The sequence below is a fragment of the Netta rufina genome (genome assembly GCF_964035555.1).
Source record: "Netta rufina genome assembly, chromosome: W".
NCBI classification, from domain to species: domain Eukaryota; kingdom Metazoa; phylum Chordata; class Aves; order Anseriformes; family Anatidae; genus Netta; species Netta rufina.
This window is the reverse complement of record NC_140139.1, coordinates 14,452,010-14,471,449: the sequence shown is the minus strand read 5'-3', so window position 1 is coordinate 14,471,449 and position 19,440 is coordinate 14,452,010. Positions and strand designations below refer to the sequence as shown.

Below are 19,440 nucleotides of genomic sequence, written 5' to 3'. Positions count from 1 at the left end.
AGAATTTACCTTCCTCCCCACCTGAACAAGCCAATGTCCACCAACTAAAAGAGAATACTTTAAAGAAATTGTCTGAAATGTTCCACCAACTTGAAGAGAGATTTTCCTCCGCACCTATACAAACCAGTGTCTCAGCCATCAGGGGTAAGCGTTCATCAGCACAAGGAAGACGATATAGTGGCTATACACCCAGTGCCACCCTGTGGTTTTACTTATGAGACCATGGAGAGGACATGAGAAAATGGGATAGAAAATCTACCACGACCCTAGAGGCACGGGTATGTGAGTTGCAAAAGAAAACAATCAGGAAAAAGGGATTCTCTGAAAAGTTTGCTGCTCCAACTTCCAGCAGGCGGTCCTTCAAACACAGAAATTAAGAAGTTTCTAACCAGGATTAGGGGGGGCCCTGCCTCCAGCCAGGGGAAGGAAAAGGACAATCGAGTTTATTGGACTGTGTGGATTCGATGGCCTGGCACATCAGACGCACAGAAGTATAAGGCTTTAGTAGACACCGGTGCACAATGTACTCTAATGCCATCGAGCTATAAGGGGCCAGAGTCCATCTGTATTTATGGAGTGACGGAGGGATCCCAGCAGTTAACTGTATTGGAGACTGAAGTGAGTCTGACTGGGAATGAGTGGGAAAAGCACCATATTGTGACTGGCCCGGATGCTCCGTGCATCCTTGGCATAGACTATCTTAGAAAAGGATATTTCAAGGACCCAAAAGGGTTCCAGTGGGCTTTTGGTATAGCTGCCTTAGAGACAGAGGACATTAAACAATTGTCTACCTTGCCAGTCTCTCGAAGGACCCTTCTGTTGCAGGGTTGCTGAGGGTCGAAGAACAGCAAGTGCCAATCGCTACCACAACTGTGCACCGGCGGCAATATCGCACTAACCGAGACTCCCTGATTCCCATCCATAAGCTAATTCGTCAACTGGAGAGCCAAGGAGTGATCAGCAAGACTCATTCCCTTTTAATAACACCATATGGTCAGCGCGAAAGTCTAATGGTGAGTGGAGACTAACAGTGGACTATCGGGGCCTGAACAAAGTCACGCCACCACTGAGTGCTGCAGTGCCAGACATGCTAGAACTTCAGTATGAACTAGAACTGAAGGCAGCCAAGTGGTACGCCACAATTGATATCGCTAATGCATTTTTCTCCATCCCTCTAGCAGCAGAGTACAGGCCACAATTTGCTTTCACTTGGAGGGGCATCCAATACACCTGGAATCGAATGCCCCAGGGGTGGAAACACAGCCATTTGCCATGGACTGATCCAGTCTGCACTAGAGCAGGGGGAAGCTCCTGAACACCTGCAGTACATCGATGACATTATTGTGTGGGGTGACACAGCAGAGGAAGTTTTCGAGAAAGGGAAGAAAATAGTCCAAATCCTTCTGAAAGCCGGTTTTGCCATAAAACAAAATAAAGTCAAAGGACCTGCACGAGAGATCCAGTTTTTAGGAATAAAATGGCAAGATGGATGTCATCAAATCCCAATGGATGTGACCAACAAAATAACAGCTATGTCTCCACCAACTAGCAAAAAAGAAACACAAACTTTCCTAGGTGTCGTGGGGTTTTGGAGAATGCACATGCCAAATTACAGTCTGATTGTAAACCCGCTCTACCAAGTAACCAGTAAGAAGAATGATTTTGAATGGGGCCCTGAGCAATGACAAGCCTTTGAACAAATTAAGCAGGAAATAGTGCATGCAGTAGCCCTTGGGCGAGTCCAAACAGGACCAGATGTAAAGAATGTGCTCTGTGCTCCTAATTATAATAATCCTGTTTTTTTCTAGAAGTAGTAATGAATATGTATTAGCCTAGGAGCATGAAAATCAGCTGCTTGATGTAACTGGTGTGCGTCTTGGTGGAGCAGACTCCCAGCGCACCCAGCGTTGTTTGCTTACCTCTATTCCTTTAATGAATTGTAAACTTTAATTGCAATCCTATTTGGGACTCAGTCATTTATCATAATTGGGGGCTCGTCCGGGATGGCTTTGGTTCCTGAATTCTGATTTGATCTAGGAGAGGTGCCCCACCATTTGGTGGCTCCTGTTCGAGTTGGGTCGGGACTAACGCCATCTTGAACCTGAATAAAGGTAAGCAAAGAGTTTGATTTTTTTATGAGCTTCCTTGCGCGCTTCAGGACTCTATTTTGCCTGTAATTCTGCACACGAACACCTGAACGAAGACGACGAAGTTGTAAGTATTTCCATATATATATATATATGTATATATATTCACCGTTCGGTTGGGTGGGATTCGGTTGTGTTATAAATGAAGTCTCAACTCAAACTGAATTTATTAATATTTATAAAAGAAATATTTAACAAAAGGTATAAAAGGCAAGTAAACAGCGCTGGGTGTACGGGGAGTCTACGCTCTACCAACACACACACAAACATCAAACATTCTAAATATACAGAACATTGTTTTTACATACAAAACCCGAGTATGCCTATACAATAAGAAAAGGTAACAAACAATTCTTTAAGTTCCATGACTTACTAAACTCGAGTACGCCTATACATATGTACAATCGGAAAAGGTAACAAACAATCCTTTAAGTTCCATGACTTAACAGTCTCCATTTTCCATTCCTTTTGAACAATATGTCTTGCTTTAAGTTGTCAAGCAACTTGGCCTTCGGGCCTTATGTATCCTAATCTTCCCGGATCGAAGAAAAGCATATCCATCTCCTTTTCAAGGCCAACAGGGCTTGTGTCAAAAGGCACGTCCAGGTCACCAGAGGGCGTAACAGCAAAATCCTGGGATAGCTGTAGCAGCAGAGGGGCCCATGGTGTAGCACAAGGATCGGTGGACGAGCTCACAGCTCCATCACTGTCTGGCAAACCACACGTTTCTGACTGTGGCCCCACATGGCTCTTTAAGGCCTCAGAGACTGCTCACCAGGTGCTGAGCAATCCCGCCGCAACCTTGTCGTTTTTAGTTGCACAGTCCCACACCTTGACATCAATTTGGTCCCATGTTTTAGGATCATAAACTGTCCGATTGTTAATGTTATATATGGAGTGGTAATTCCTGTCAAGAAAATGGTTGATATTAATAAAGAAGGGGGAGATTTGGGAATGTGGCCATGGGGGTTGGGAAGCCCCATGGTCGAGATAACATTAAACTCTTAAGGACGAGGCCATCAGGAATATAAAAGAGTTTAGAGGGAACAAAGAAGGGTGATTCAGGAGACTCCATGCAGTCTCGGGTTTCTTGTTCTCCAGATGGTTCTCTTGTTCTCCAGCTCTTAAGGCATGGATGTTTCTGGGTGTTTGCTGTTGTTGTTACATTCAAAGTTGTTTGACTACTGAAAAGTTGTTTTGAAAAGAACTGCTGTGGAGAGAAGGGTATAAGAGGGGAGCCTGCCCTCAAGATAAAAAAAAAAAAAAAAGAAAGGCAGCACGATGAAGTTACGTCATCAATAAAGAAGCAGGAAAAAGAAGTGAAGAGGAACAGGCTGGCAGAATGGAGACCAGGGCAAGAACTGGCACTTTGATTGCCTCATAAAGATAGGTTCGGCCAAACTCAGCAAACTGCTCAGAGAAGCTCGTACAGAAAGTCGCTGGAAATAGGCGCACTGGAGCTGGAGAAAAGCTCAAGCTGAGAGAAGCGGACCTGTGCAAACAACTGCCTCTCGCTGGTAAGCAGTTGCGCATTATGGGGAATCATACGTCCTTAGGAACAAAGACTGTCCTGGTAACCTTACAGTTTATTCTCCTTATTAACAATCAGACAGTTTATGAGCCTCAAATATGGGACCAAACTGAGGTCAAGGTGTGGAACTCTGCAACTAAAAATGACAAGGTTGCAGTGGGATTGCTCGGCACCTGGCGAGCAGTCTCTGAGGCCTTAAAGAGACATGTGGGACCACAATCACAAACGTGTGGCTTGCCAGATAGTGATGGAGCTGCGGGCCCCTTTACTGATCTGACTGCTATGCCATGGGCCCCTCTGCTGCTACAGTCATCGAAGGCTTTTGCTGTTACGTCCCCTGCTGACCTGGACGTGCCTTTTGACCCAGGCCTATTGGCCTTGAAAAGGAGATGGATATGCTTTTCTTTGATCCGGGAAGAACGGGATACATAAGGCCTGAAGACTGAGTTGCTTGACAACTTAAAGCAAGACATATTGTTCAAAAGGAATGGAAAATGGAGACTTGTATGTAATCAAGAAAAGGAGTGGAAAATGGAGAATGTTAAGTCATGGAACTTAAAGGATTGTTTGTTACCTTTTCTGATTGTGAATATGTATAGGCATACTCGATTTTAGTAAGTTATGGAACTTAAAGGATTGTTTGTTACCTTTCCGGATTGTACGTATGTATAGGCATACATGTACTTGTGTTTAGTATGTAAAAGCAATGTTCTGTATATTTAGAATGTTTGATGTTCATGTGTGCATGTTGGTGGAGCGTAGACTCCCCGCACACCCAGCGCTGTTTACTTGCCTTTTATACCTTTTAGAAATATGTGTTTTATAAATATTACAAAATTCAGATTGAGTTGAGACCTCATTTATAACATTAATAAGGAGAATAAGCTGTAAGGTTACCAGGACAGTCTTTGTTTCTAAAGATGTATGATTCCCCATAATGCACAACTGCTTACCAGCGAGGGGCAGTTATGTGCGTGGGTCCGCTTCTCTCAGCTTGAGCTTCTTCGCAGCTCCGGTACACCCATTTCCAGCGACTTTCTGTACAAGCTTCTCTGAGCAGTTTGCTGAGTTTGGCCACACCCATCTTCATGAGGCAATCAATGTGCCTGTTCCCATCCTGGTCTCCGTTCTGCTAGCCTTTTCCTCTTCATTCCTTCTTTCTACTTCTATTCCTTTTTTCTACTTCTTTATTGATGACGTAACTTCATCGTGTTGCCTTTTTTTATCTTGAGGCCAGGCTCCCCTCTTATACCCTTCTCCCCTCAGCAGTTCTTTTCAAAACAACTTTTCATTGGTAAAACAACTTTGAATATAACAACAACAGCAAACACCCAGAAATTTCCATGCCTTAATGGCTGGAGAACAAGCAACCTGAGACTGCATGGAGTCTCCTGAATCACCCTTCTTTGTTCCCTCTAAACTCTTTTATATTCCTGATGGCCTCATCGTTAAGAGCCTGATGTTATCATCAGAGATGAGGCTTTCAGACCCCCATTGCCATACTCCCACATCTCACCCTTCTTTATTAATATCAACCATTTTCTCGACAGGAATTACCACTCCATATATAACACTTTGAACATTCACGTTAATAGTAGAATACCTGCATATCCGGAAGAGAGCAAGTATGCTGCAGCCTGGTTGGGACTAACAGAATTTCCCGCCACTCATATATTTAATTTAATTAAGTATTGCAGTCAATGGTGGCCACTACATAAGCTAAATGGCCACTTTATGCATCAATCAACTATAACACTATATTGCAATTAATGTTGTTTTTGAGGAGAGAAGGGAAATAGGATGAAATGTAGTATACTGATATGCTGTTTCAGCATCTTAAAGGGAAAAGAAGCGGAATTAGAGTTGGCCACTGACTGAGCCTTTGGTGTTGGCATGAGAAAAGTACAGGCTGGAGAAAGATAAAGGAAGTGTTAAAAGAGTTGTTGAAGGTGTTAAAGGTGTGGCATGTAGTATTTAACAGAGCTGTTTGAAGTTGAATGAGCAGGGAAAGAGGATGTAGGAATGTTAATAGTTCTGCCTCAACAGGAGGCTGTGATCTCAAAATCATGGGTGTGAGTCCTCTGGGGCAGAGGGACCATGATGGGTCCAAGAGAGTTGTCATGGAAACAGAAAAGCAGTTAACTCTTAAAACAACCTGAGTTTATGAGTGAGCTCAGATTGCCAATGGGACCGCTCAAGGAACTGTTGATGATTGCATTCACCTGACCAACCCCCCCACTGAGACTATAGTCACCCCAGAAATAATGAACGGTAAATATCAAAATCTGGTTAAATCGGGAATTGAGAATCTGTTCCAACAAGGTCCAAAAGAAACCCCTATGGAATTTTTGGACCAACTTTTAAATGCAATGGAAAACAAAACAAAACAAAACAAACAAACAAACAAAAAGAATTTGGACCTGGCTTCGGAATACAAACAGGTAATTGACTAGCCTCTTTCTAAGGCAATTGGCCCCTGATATCAGAAATTGTCTTTAGGCTGTAGGCAGGAATGACAGAGACCTGGGACTTCTACCCTAGCAGGTCCACTGGTACTCTGACCAGGGGACACACTTCACATCTAAGGTGTTATGGGACTTAACCACAGCCTTAGGCATTAAATGGGAATACCATACTCCATGGCATCCACAAAATTCAGGACGAGTTGAGAGAATGAATCAAATGATTAAACAACAATTGGCTAAATTAATGATTGAAACCCAACTGTCTGGGATAAAATGTTTGCCATTGGCATTATTGAATATTAAGACTATGCCTCATAGTGAAACGGGTATCACACCTTATGAGATGTTATATGGAATGCCGTATTCCCAAGGAATGCCATTGGATTATTTTTTGATAGAGAATTATGAAAGCCAGAAATATGTGATCATGACAGGGAAACAACTACAACAATTAAGGAAAAAGGGAATTTTAGCACAAAACGCCCCACTGGGGTTTGCTATTCATAACTACCAAAGCTTGGAGGGTGGAGTCCACTCCTGGGGAACTGAAACTAAGGCTAAAGAAGGACTAATATTCTGGCAAGGAGGCTCTGCATGAATTAAGGGCACCAGATAAAGAGGACAAGTCTGAAGGGAGGAAAGGGAGAAGGCAAGACCGGGGCAGGACCCTCCACTGCGGTGTGTATGGTCTACCGAGGGAGGCAACCCCTATGGGTATTGACTGCCGAGTGAGAGGGCCTCGACCGGACTTCTCCCACACTAAGGTCAGGTTGTCCCGAGAAAATAACATAAGAACCTTTTTTAAACCCATATAAAATTGTGATTAGTTTTCCAGGAGCTGGATTACCCCGACAGGCTGAAAGGTAACACAAGCCCAAATCGACCCTGAAAGCAGGCCCAACCCCTTGATTGAAGGCGTCTTGTCTATTATGATCTAGCTACATGGGCAGAAGACGGATCCTGAGGCTATAGGACCCCAATATACATGCTTAATAGAATAATTAGGTTACAAGCTGTAAGAGAAATAGTTATAAATAAAACCAGAGATGCACTTGGATTAATTGCAAAGCAAAATACCAAGATGAGAACTGAATTGTATCAAAATCGCTTAGCTTTGGATTATTTGCTAGCACAAGAAAGAAGAGTCTGGAAAATTTAACCTTAGTAATTGCTGTTGAGAGATTGATGATGAAGGAAAAGCTGTAAATGAGTTTGTAAAAGAAATGAAGAAAATTGCACATGTCCCAGTTCAAACTTGGAATGGAATTGATCTAAAAGGATTATGGGGGGAACATTGTGGGCGGTGACTGGCTTGCTAAAATAGGGAAGTTTGTATTGGGGATATGTGGAGGATTGTTAATAATTCCATGTTTAATACCTTGTATTACCAGACTAATACACTCGGTTCTACAAGGAATGCAAATATCTGCCATACCTGTTGACCCAGAACCAGGGAAAGAGAAAACCCATTCCCTGATGATAATAAAAACAAAAGAAGATCCAAAATTGATACCAATTTGGCAAGTATTGACTCGATTGGAAAGGAAAACATGAATCGATACCATGAAAAAGGAGATGGGGGATTGTGAAATGTGTTCATCTGATTTGTGTCAATATGGAACAATACTAGGGCCGCATGATGAAATGTGACTTTCTGTCTTACATACCCTTGTATAACCACAAGTCTAAGAAAAACAGAGTGGTTAATGTATATAGTTCTTGTATCTTGCAAAGGAATGGTCTAGCAGTTCGTGTCAATAGAGGGTTTGAAGGGTAAACCTTGAGACTCGGGTCTAGGGGATAAGAGAACAAAGGAGTTTTCAAAAACTGCTGACTTTCACATGGGACACTGCGCAAGTCTCTGATATCCGGCCAAGAGATTACCAAATAAGGAGAAAGGGGAAGCTGAAGGACAACCGAAGGACAAAGCCTGGAAGGAAGACCATGAGCCTTCAGTATGAGCGAACCCCCAGAGGGACCACTGTAGACCGATACGCAGTCATCCGTGAGAGGGTTCGAACCCCGGGAAACTAATTATAATAACCCTGCCTTTTCTAGAAGTAGTGATGAATATGTATTAGCCTAGGAGCATAAAAATCAGCTGCCTGATGTAATAGGTGTGTGTCTTGGTAGAGCAGAGACTCCTGGCACACACAGCACTGTTTGCTTGCCTCTATTCATTTAATAAATTGTAAACTTTAATTGCAATCTTATTTGGGACTCAGTCATTTATCATACAGCTTATTCTCTTTATTAACAATCAGACAGTTTATGAGCCTGAAATACGGGACCAAATTGAGGTCAAGGTGTGGGACTCTGCAACTAAAAATGACAAGGTTACGGTGGGATTGCTCAGCACCTGGTGAGCAGTCTCTGAGGCCTTAAAGAGCCATGTGGGGCCACAGTCAGAAACGTATGGTTTGCCAGATAGTGAGGAAGTTGCGGGCTCATCCACCGATCCTTCTGCTACACCATTGGCCGCCCCACCGCTACTGCCATCCCAGGCCTTTGCTGTTACGCCCCCTGGTGACCTGAACGTGCCTTTTGACCCAGGCCCTATTGGCCTTGAAAAGGAGATGGATATGTTTTTCTTCGATCCGGGAAGATTAGGATACATAAGGCCCGAAGGCCGAGGTGCTTAACAACTTAAAGCAAGACATATTGTCCCCATGACTAGCCCTGGAATTCTCCGGTGTCTGTAATCAAGAAAAGGAATGGAAAGTGGAGACTGTTATAAGATCTGAGAGAAATTAATGAAGTCATGGAAGATATGGGAGCACTTCAACCAGGATTACCAACTCCAACTATGCTTCCCCAGTCACGGACATTGATAGTAATAGACTTAAAGGATTGTTTGTTACCTTTTCTGATTGTACATATGTATAGGCGTACTCAAGTTTAGTATGTAAAAGTAATGTTCTGTATATTTAGAAAGTTTGATGTTAGCGTGTGCGTGTTGGTAGAGCGTAGACTCCCTGTGCACCCAGCACTCTTTACTTGCCTTTTATAAATATTACTAAATTCAGATTGAGTTTTATCATCATTTATAGCAGATATATGACCTGGTTTCAGTTAGGATAGAGTTAATTTTCCTCCTAGGAGCTGGTAGGGTGCTATGTTTTGGATTAGGATGAGAAGAGTGCTGATAACATGCTGATGTTTTAATTGCTGCAGAGCAGTACTTACACTAAGCCAAGGACTTTTCAGCTACTCACTGTCCTGCCAGTGGGCAGGCTAGGGGTGCAGCAAGAGCTGGGATGGGACAGACCCAGGACAGCTGACCCAAACTGGTCAAAGGGGTATTCCATGCCATATGGCGTCATGCTAAACAATATATAGGGGTGGCTAGCCTGGGGGGGGGGGGCAGCTGCTCGGGGATAGGCTGGGCATCGCTCAGCCTATCGGATGGTGAGCAACTGCATTGTGCATCACTTGTTTCATACACATTATTAGTTCTAGTACTATTGGCATTATTATTATTTTCCTGTCTTAATAAACTGTCTTTATCTCAACTCACAGGCTTTACTTTCCCATTTCTCGCCCCCATCCCAGAGAGGGTTGGGGAGGGTGAGCGAACGGCTGTGTGGTGTTTAGCTGCCAGCTGGGTTAAACCACAACAGTGTTGTACTGGGTCTGGCTGGAATGTTAACTTTCCCGGCAGCAGCCCATACAGTGCTGTGCTCTGCACTTGTAGCTGGAACAGCAGTGTTATCACACCAGTGTTGTGTCTACTGCTGAGCAGCAGTGGCACAGCATTGGGCCTTTCTCTAACCCTCCTAGGGGGTGGGCAAAAAGTGAGGAGAGAAACATCACTAGGGCAGCTGACCTAAACCAATCAAAGGGATATTCCATACCATGTGATGTCACACTCAGCAATAAAAGGTGGAAACAGGAAGAAGAGGGGAGGGGTGGGCTCTTGTTGGGAAAATGTCGGTCCTCCTCTCGAACACCGGCTACGTGCGTTGAGGCCTTGCTTCAAGGACGTGGTCAATCATCGCTCATTTGTGGGAAGTAGAGAGTAATTTCTTTCCTCTGCACTTCCATATAGCCTTCATTTATTTTATTTGTTTGTTTTCCTCCCTTCTTTTTATTTTTCCCTTTTCCCCTTTCCCTTTTTATTTCCCCTTAGTTAAATTGTTTAGTTCATAATAATCTTTATTTAATTATTATAATTATTTCCCTTTAATTAAATTATCCTTATCTCAACCCGTGAGTTGTTCTTTGCTTTACTTCTCCCCCTCCTCATCTAAAGGAGGGGGAGTGAGAGAGCGGTTGTGGGGTTTAGCTGCCCAGCACGGTAAAACCACCACAAGTGTGTTACAAAAGGAAACGTGTAGGAGGTAAACCATTTGAATTAACATTAATTGCAACAGATTTTTGTTATCTTTGGAACTTTTTTTTCCTGGGGAGGCTTTTTTTTTCCCTTATACCTGTTTTAACTGAATGAAAGATTCACATGCAGAACTTGTGGAATTAGCAAAGAGAGAGACTTTGGTTGGTTGGTTGTTTTAAAAACAAACCCTAAACCTTGAAGAGGTAAAAGACCAACCAACCAACAATGAAACTTCCTGTCCTTCTGTAATCTGAAATACCTATGCAAATAGATAGTCTCCTCAATTTATATAAGTAGGTAAACTGTTACTATGCTTCAGTTGTATGCACATAGCTTAAAAAAGGTGATATTGGATAGCATATTTTAATTGGCTACTTTCTTTGCTCTTCATTAAAGCAGGAAATGTAATTATTTTGAAAACACTGCAACCTTTTCTTATTATCTTTTATTGAGCCATCTGTATACTACCAATTAACAGTTGAAATAATTTTAGGTACTTACTAAAGTATATGTTTACAACTAGAAAAGGAACAAATACTTAATATGTTTCTTGATGTTTGTTCACTGAAACTAGATTGGTAAGTATCTCTTTGGAGAAACTATTTCTAAGGTTATCTAATTTGACTCTTGAAAATAAACACTAATATATTCTATCATATATAGATATACATCCATACACAATGATAAGGAGAGGTGCTCCTTAATCATCTTGGTGGTCCTCCATTGGACTTTTTCCAGTATGCCCATGTCTCTCTTGTACTGAGAGGCCCAGAACTGGATGCAGGACTCCAGGTGTGGCCTTACCAATGCTGAGAAGAGGGGAAGGATCACCTCTCTTAACCTGCTGGTGATACTTTGCCTAATGCAGCCAATAATACTATTAGCCATGAATACTGTTAAATGAGATACATTAATACTGAAAGACATGGGTCTAAACGATATTACACTTTGGAAAGTTTTAAAAGTTACTGGGGAAGTTCCACAAACAACTTTTTTTTTTTCCTTTTCAGGATTAATTTAAGGTTAAATCATAAATGTTATGAAAGCACATTGTTTCCCCCAATGAATAACATTGATACAGAGACTAAACTGAAAGGTGATTATTGACAGATTTTTATCTTTTGTGCATTTTGTGCCAGCATGGTGAAGACCCTGCTGACTGGAAGAGGAAAAACATAAGCCCCATTTTCAAAAAGGGAAAAAAAAAGAAAGACCCAGGGAACTACAAGGCCAGTCAGTCTTGCTACTGTGTCTGGCAAGACCATGGAGCAGATCCTCCTGGAAGCTATGCTAAAGCACATGGAAAATAAGGAGGGGATGGGTGACAGCCAACGTGGCTTCACTAATGGCAGATCACACGTGACAAATCTAGTGGCCTTCTATGATGGGGTTATAGCACTGGAAGATAGAGGAAGAGCAACTGACATCATCTACCTAGACTCAAGCAAAGCATTTGACACTGTCCCCCATGATATCCTTATCTCTAAATTAGAGACATAGATTTAATGGATGGGCCACTCAGTGGGGTAAGGAATAGGTTTGATGGTTGCTCTCAAAGAGTTGAGGTCAACAGCTCAGTGTCCAAGTGGAGATCAAGTGGTGTTCCTGAGGAGTCGGTATTGGGACCAGCACTGTTTAACATCTTTATCGGTGACATGGACAGTGAGACTGAGTGCCAAAGGCACCAAGCTGCGTGGTGTGGTTGACATGCTAAAGGGAAGGGACGTCACCCAGAGAGGGACCTGGACAAGCTTGAGAGGTGGGCCTGCACGAACCTCATGAGGTTCAACAAGGCCAAGTGCAAGGTCCTATATTTGGGCTGGGGCAATCCCAAACACAAATACAGGCTGGACAGAGAATGGATTGAGAGCAGCCCTGATGAGAAGGAACTGTGGGTGTTGGTGGATGAAAAGCTCAACATGAACCAGCAATGTGCACTTGCAGCCCAGAAAGCCAACCGTATCCTGTGCTGCATCAGAAGAAGCACAGCTAGCAGGTGAACAGAGATGATTTCCCCCCCCCAATCTGCTCTTATCAGACCCTATTTGCAGTACTGCATACTGCTCTAGGGCCCTCTGCACAAGAAGGACATGGACACGTTAGAATAAGTCCAGAGGAGGGCCACAAAGGTGATCAAAGGATCGGAGAACCTCTCTTATGAAGATAAGTTAAGGGAGTTGGGGTTGTTCAGACAGAAGAGAAGGCTTCAGGGAGACCTTAGAACAGCCTTCTAGTAGCTCAAGGGGGCCTACAGAAAAGCTGGGGAGGGGCTCTTTATCAGGGAGTATAGTGATAGGACAAAGAGCAATGGCTTTAAACTAAAAAAAGGTAGATTTAGACTACCAATAAAAAATAAATTCTTTACTCTGAGGTTGGTGAGGCACTGGTGCAGCTGCAGACAGCTGGGACAGCTACTTCATTAAAGTGAAATGGTCTGTATTTGGATGCAACTGAATCCCAATAGATGAAGGGGCATGCTCAACTCTGTTTAACACAGCTATTAACAGCAAAATTGAACATGTGAGAACACGTGTAGTGGGTTTGCGTGGCAAGGTTTTGGTAGCAGGGGGGCTGCAGGAGTGGCTTCTGTGAAAACAATATAGAAACTGCTCCATGATAGGTAAGGGCACCACTGCTGACCAGAGCCAAGCCGATAAGTGATGTTGTTTGCGCCTCTGTGAGAGCATATTTAAGATGGAAAAAAAAATCAAAATGCTGCTACACAGCAGCTGGGAGACCGAGAGGAGTGAGAAACAGCCTTCCAGGCACCCAGGTCACTGAAGAAGGAGGGCGAGGAGGTGCTCCACACACCAAAGCAGAGGTCCCCTGCGGCCTGTGGTAAGGACCATGGTGAAGCAGGTTGTCCCCCTGCAGCCCATGGAGTACCACAGTGGAGCAGCGTCCCACACTGCAGCCTGTGGAGGAGACCATGGTGGAGCAGGTGGACCTGCACTGATGGAGGCTGTGGCCTGTGGAAGACGCCCACTGGAGCAGATTCCGGACTGGACCTGTAGCCCGTGGAGAGGAGCCCACGCAGGAGCTGCTGCCCATGGGCGACCCAGTTTGGAGCAGTGTGCTCCTGAAGGATGGACCCCATGGTACAGACCCATATCTGGAACAGTTCTTGAAGAGCTGCTGCCTGTGAGAAGCCCACACAGGATCAGTTCAGGAAGGACTGCATCCTGTGGGAGGAACAGAATCACAGAATTGTCTAGGTTGGAAGAGACCTCAAGATCATCAAGTCCAACCTCTGACCTAACACTAACAGTCCCCTCTAAACCATATCCCTAAGCTCTACATCTAAACATCTTTTAAAGACCTCCAGGGATGGTGACTCGACCACTTCCCTGGGCAGCCCATTCCAATGCCTAACAACCCTTTCGGTAAAGTTCTTTTTAATATCCAACCTAAAACACCCCTGGCACAACTTTAGCCCGTTCCCCCTCGTCCTGTCACCAGGCACATGGGAGAACAGACCAACCCCCACCTCGCTACAGCCTCCTTTAAGGTACCTATAGAGAGCAACCCCACAGTGCAGGGGATGAGAGTGACCATGAAGGAGCGGCGGAGACGAAGTGCTATAGACTGACTGCAATCCCCATTCCCCTCCGCCGCTCGGGGGGAGGAGGTGGAAGAGGGTGGATGGGGGGAAGGTGCTTTTGGTTTCTTTCTGTTGTTTCTCACTTCTCTAGCTTGTTAGTAATAAACCATAAAGCTTACTGTCTCCCTACTCTGAGTCTGTTTTGCCTGTTACGATAATTACTGCATGATCTCCCTGTCCTTATCTCAACCCTTGAGCCCTTTTCATTGTAGTTTCTCCCCATTCCTCTTTGAGGAGGGGGAGTGAGAGAGCGCCTGTGGTGGAATTCGGCTGCCCATTCAAGTAAAACCACAACATGTAATCTCTGAGTACCTAATGATGATACTTCAGATTTACTATGAAACCAGTTGTTTTGATTCATCCAAATCATAAATTAAAAAAATGCTAACATACAGAGTAAATTTGAACTGGGAGGTATAACAAAGAGTTACCTGATTTAAAGTTCAGTGGGGTCCTGCTCACAGCCAAGATAAGACTTAACTTTCCTCATGTAGCTTGTACGGTGTTTTGTTTTGGATTTAGGGTGAAAATAGTTTTGATAACACACCAATGTTTTAGCTGTTCCTGAGCAGTGCTTACACTGTATCAAGAACTTTATTTATTTATTTTTACTTCTTATGCTGCCCCACGGTCATAGTTTTGACTGGGACAGAGTTAATTTTCTAACAACAATGTTTTTAGTTGTTGCAGAGCAGTCCTTGATTCTCTAAGCACTTCTTTTTGCTTTTTATGCTGCTGTCAGCAAGGAGGCTCGGGGAGCACCAGAAGCTGGGAGGGGACACAGCCAGGATTAGCAACCCAGGCTGACCAAAGAGATTCCATACCATATGACATCATGCTTGGTAATAAAAGCTAGAGTAAAGAAGAAGGAAGGGGGGGAGGAGTTCAGAGTGATATGATAGCATTTGTCTTCCCAAGAAACCATTACATGTGATGAGCCCTGCTTTCCTGGAAGTGGCTGAGTATCTGTCTGCTGATGGCAAGTAGCAAATGAGTTCCTTGTTTTGCTTTGCTTGCGCATGCTGCTTTTGTTTTACCTAGTAAACTGCCTCAACCCATGAGTTCTCTCACTTCTACCTTTCTGATCCTCTCCCCCATCCCACCTGGGGAGAGTAAATGAGTGGCTATATGGCACTTAGCTGCCTAGCAGCTTTTACAAAGCATTCAACAGGCATGAAATTTGGAAGAGTTTGAATAATACAGGAGATTAAAACCAAATTCAGTGCATGACTGAATTTGTTCCAAAGTACCTTAAATATTACATCTAAATTGCAGTAGCTAAACTATTACCATGTCCTTGTAATACACTTCAATGCATATGTCTGAGTTTCAATTTCTTAAAATTACAATGATTTAAAAAAATGGCTTAATTTTAAAACAGATTAGAACAGGACAATGACGTGCAATACAGTACCTAGAAGTGGTATTTTAATGTTTAATCATGGAGAGGGTTTATTTTTAAAGTAATCTTACCATGCAAAACAAGTTTTCCAGAAATGACCTAACATTTTAAACTCTTTGATCCCATGAAAAGTAAAAAGATATTAACAACACACAAGAAGGGTGTATATGTATATGTACATGTCACAAAGTAACAATAACCTACAGTTAGGAAGGAAATATTTCATTTTGCAAGGAAGCAATATAATTTATGCAAGTTAAGGAGGTTAAAAAAAAAATCCTCTTCTGACACAGATTTTTTTCTTTATACTTGCTACATGTGTATTCGTATACACATCTAATTTTTAAACAAGAAAATAAATGAGGCATAGATTTGCGCATTTGTTCCTTAAAACCTTTAGAGTTTATATGTTTTACTTTGCACTTGCAAAAAATTTAAAGTGCATGCAGCCAATTAACACAGCTCAGATTAAGCTGTGTTAGTTCTCTCCTTACGATGAAACAGATATAACTTTATCCCACGCTCAGAAGTCTGTAACACACTTAGGCTTCTCAGTTCAACAACACTTTTTAAACGGGGCACTGAGAAGTAAGCACTTTTGAAAAAAAAAAAAAAAAAAAAGTTTGCTAACATTTACATAATGTTAATACATTAAAGTTAATACAATACTACTATTTTAAGTTTTGAGGGAAAGAGACATGTAATAGGACAGTAGAAGTCTAGTTAATTAAAAAAAGGATGTCTTGAAGCAGTTTCAGATATTTATGTTCCCAATCTCACCATTTTAATTAATATTTTCATATTTTTTGAAGTGGTTCTGTCCTTGAACCAAATCTCTGAATGATGCTAATATATATCCCACAGAGAAGGGATTTAATGTTTCATGCATTTGGAAAAATAAAAAAATAAATAAATAAAAAAAAACTTTGGAGAAACGTCTACCATTACAACAAGAAGAATCAGGAAAATGCAGAAACAGTTTTGACCTGAGTAACAAATGTGCCATTTACCTCTCCTGAAGCAAATGTATATAGTTAAATAATTATATTTAAACATCTATAAAATTAAGCAAATCCAAGGTGTCTATTTTATCTTGTTTTTGGATTTTGAAACAGCAACTAACACTTTCACCAACCAAAATGAGACAATGTTATTACTGGTAGCATTATACCTGTCTCTACCTTTTTTTTTAAAAAAAAAAAAAAAAAACAAAAACACCACCACCACCAAAAAAAACCACCACTTAAGAAACCCAACACCTTTCTCTATATACAGGAGACCAACTGCAATATTTAATGTAGGAAATAGGACATACATAAGCAAGCATTAAAATAAAATCTGACTCCTCAATGAGATAAGGAGAGATGAAAGGAAAAGGCAGTTTATTCCCCCAATATAAGTCACTACTTTCATGCACATGACCCAAGACAAACAGCTTTGGTATAAACATCCCACATCCATTTGGAACATCCCCATTCATCCACACACCAGACACTGGTGCAGACATATTTCAAGACCTGTTAGTCTAAGGAAGAAGCTGTGTTACCGCAGGAACTACACAACATAGTAGAGCACATCAGATATGGACAACTGCATTTTAATTCAAAAGGCTTATCTTAATGCAAGCCGAACTCCTATCAAACAAGCAATGCCTTTGCACACCTGTGACTCCAAAATAACCACCTCTATTTTAATGAAAGAGAAATGATACAATAGATTTTATTTCCTAAACATTGGATGGATTCCAAAGGTATTAAAAATCCTGCTAACCTCCAGCATACTTCAGGTTACTCTTGAGCTTCATGCATGCATCTGGGGCTTTGATTTTTTCTTTTGCTTTTGAAAGCGGTCTGGGCATAAACCCCTTATCCCAGCTGACCTCATTAAATAAAAATGAGGATTAAAAAAAATTGCAACCGGTGACCCAACAACCTTTCCAAGGCTCACAGAACAACGCAGATATTAAAGCCTGTCACCATCAATCTGTAAAGCAACTTCCCTTCTAGTCCTTTCATTAACCTGCTGCCTTTCATCACTTTCCTACACCCATCATCGACGATCTCTCTCCCTCTCCAGCCACCCTTTCCCTCTCCATTTTAGAAGGCCGGGTTTCTTTGCATATCAAACCCACCCATAGGAAACAGTTATTTATCCAACTACAAGCGTCTTGGCGAAGCCTGTACGCGAGTGCGCACACACAACACGGAGGCGGAGGCACGTCCCCGCTGCCAACGACACGGCCGCTCCGCGGCGAAGGTGGCGAGTGCACAGACCGCGACCGAACCCGATCGCACCATGTAAAGCACAGGCGTTGGCTAGGTTACACCTCCAGCGGCACTTAAGGGGTATCTGCCGGTAAAAACCCGCACTCACCCAGCAGAAGCAGCTTCAGCTCCCGGCGGGCGTCCCGCTTGTCCCGGCGCAGCTGCCGCTCGATCTCGTCGTTGATCCGCCGGGCTTCCTTGGCTTCCTCGCTCAGGCAGCACGCCATGATGGACTCCAAAGTCATTCTTCGTAACTGGTTCAGGCACAACCCCCACCCCCCCGTAAAAACGTATGCTCGCGCGCACACACACCACCACAGCACTAGCTCTAGGGGACACAGACGTTCTCTGCCCGAGAGACCCAACCCGGGCGCTGAAGGGTAAGCACAGAGCTGTCTCGATACCACGCACAGGCACGGAAAAAGCGACAGCCCTCCCAGCAGCACAGATCCCGCGTTCCCCGCCTCTAAATAGCGACCGCTTTCAACTCCTTCTCTCCTCTAAATCGTACACCAAACAACATATAAACATCCCCTGGAGAAGCCCTTACAGCGCTACCGAGGCGAGGCGAGGCGAGCTGCTCAGCACAGCTACCCCTCCCCCTCCCCCTCCTCCTCCTTCCCTCACTGCTTCACCCTACTGCAACCAACGCGGTCCTCAAACGTCCCTCACCACCACCCTCCGAAATAACCACCTCCCACGGAGATCCTAATGGCTGCTAATCCTGTTTTTCCTTTCCTCCGCCCCGCCCTCATCCGTCTCTCTCCGTCCGAAAGCGAGAGTTCGGCTCCTCTAAAAGCGGGCAAGTCCGACGTCACCCGGTAATCTTAGTACGTGCCTGTAGAGAGAGCTTCTTTACGACAGGCCTTTATTCACGGTACAGTCGCCTGCGCCTCTCGCGGGGAGAGCTGCTACTGGAGAGTTGTCGCAGCTTGTTCCTGTTACCAGAGAGGAAGAGAAAGTAAGTACAGCTAGATCATGCACAGCGCGAACCTACTTCTCTAGGGTTTTCAATAGCTTGGATCTGTAGGCGTGGTTAGGCAAAAATATGGCGACTTCTCCTACTGGCTCTCTCACTCTTTCACACCGCTGCGTGTCGGGAGTGAGCAGCTAGTGGAACTATTGAAGGCCTCACCTACCAGGCCCACAGCTGTTGGGAAAGAGAATGTGGATGGTTTCTCGCGCCAAACGGCCACGTGAAACACAGCCTTATTTGTAAAATACAGTATTTTATTTGTAAAAATAAACTTGTAAAATATAATTCTCTTATTTGTAAAATAGAGTAATTTTCATGAGATGTGTCTTCCCTTACTTATAAGAGTCTAATGTTCTATTGTCATGAGTATTGTATTTTATATTCTGTTCTTGTGACTCTTATTCAACCAATGCTTTTAACTGCTATCCTTTTTTCTAAGACCAGACCAGCTTGTCTTCAATTACAGTACTAGAAAATATCTTAAGGTAACCTTTAGTAGCCCTCAGAGTGATGGCACACAATTCAGTGGATGTACTATGTTCTAGTTTTTGTGAATTTTTGAAGTCTTTGCAAAATTCTCCCACCTGTCATTACCTTTTTTCCACCTCCACATTAAATTAGCTGTTTGGGAAGGTTGAAAAATCTTTCAAGAAAGTTATAGTAGTCTATTAAGTAGGTAGAGGGTTGCATTACTACATATAGCTTATTGTGTGTTGTTCTT

The 19,440-nt window shown here is 43.1% G+C and overlaps 1 protein-coding gene across 1 annotated transcript in view; it reads right to left on the bottom strand.

Moving 5' to 3' along the window:
* The window catches only part of LOC311220910 (guanine nucleotide-binding protein G(q) subunit alpha-like), a 120,281-nt gene extending 102,001 nt beyond the window's left edge, over nt 1–18,280 (bottom strand). The window contains exon 1 of the mRNA XM_084304553.1: nt 17,853–18,280. Within this exon, the coding sequence (XP_084160679.1) occupies nt 17,853–17,988 (136 nt within the window). The 5' untranslated portion in view covers nt 17,989–18,280. The remainder of the gene's footprint in view (nt 1–17,852) is intronic.
* Nucleotides 18,281–19,440: the final 1,160 nt, after the last annotated feature.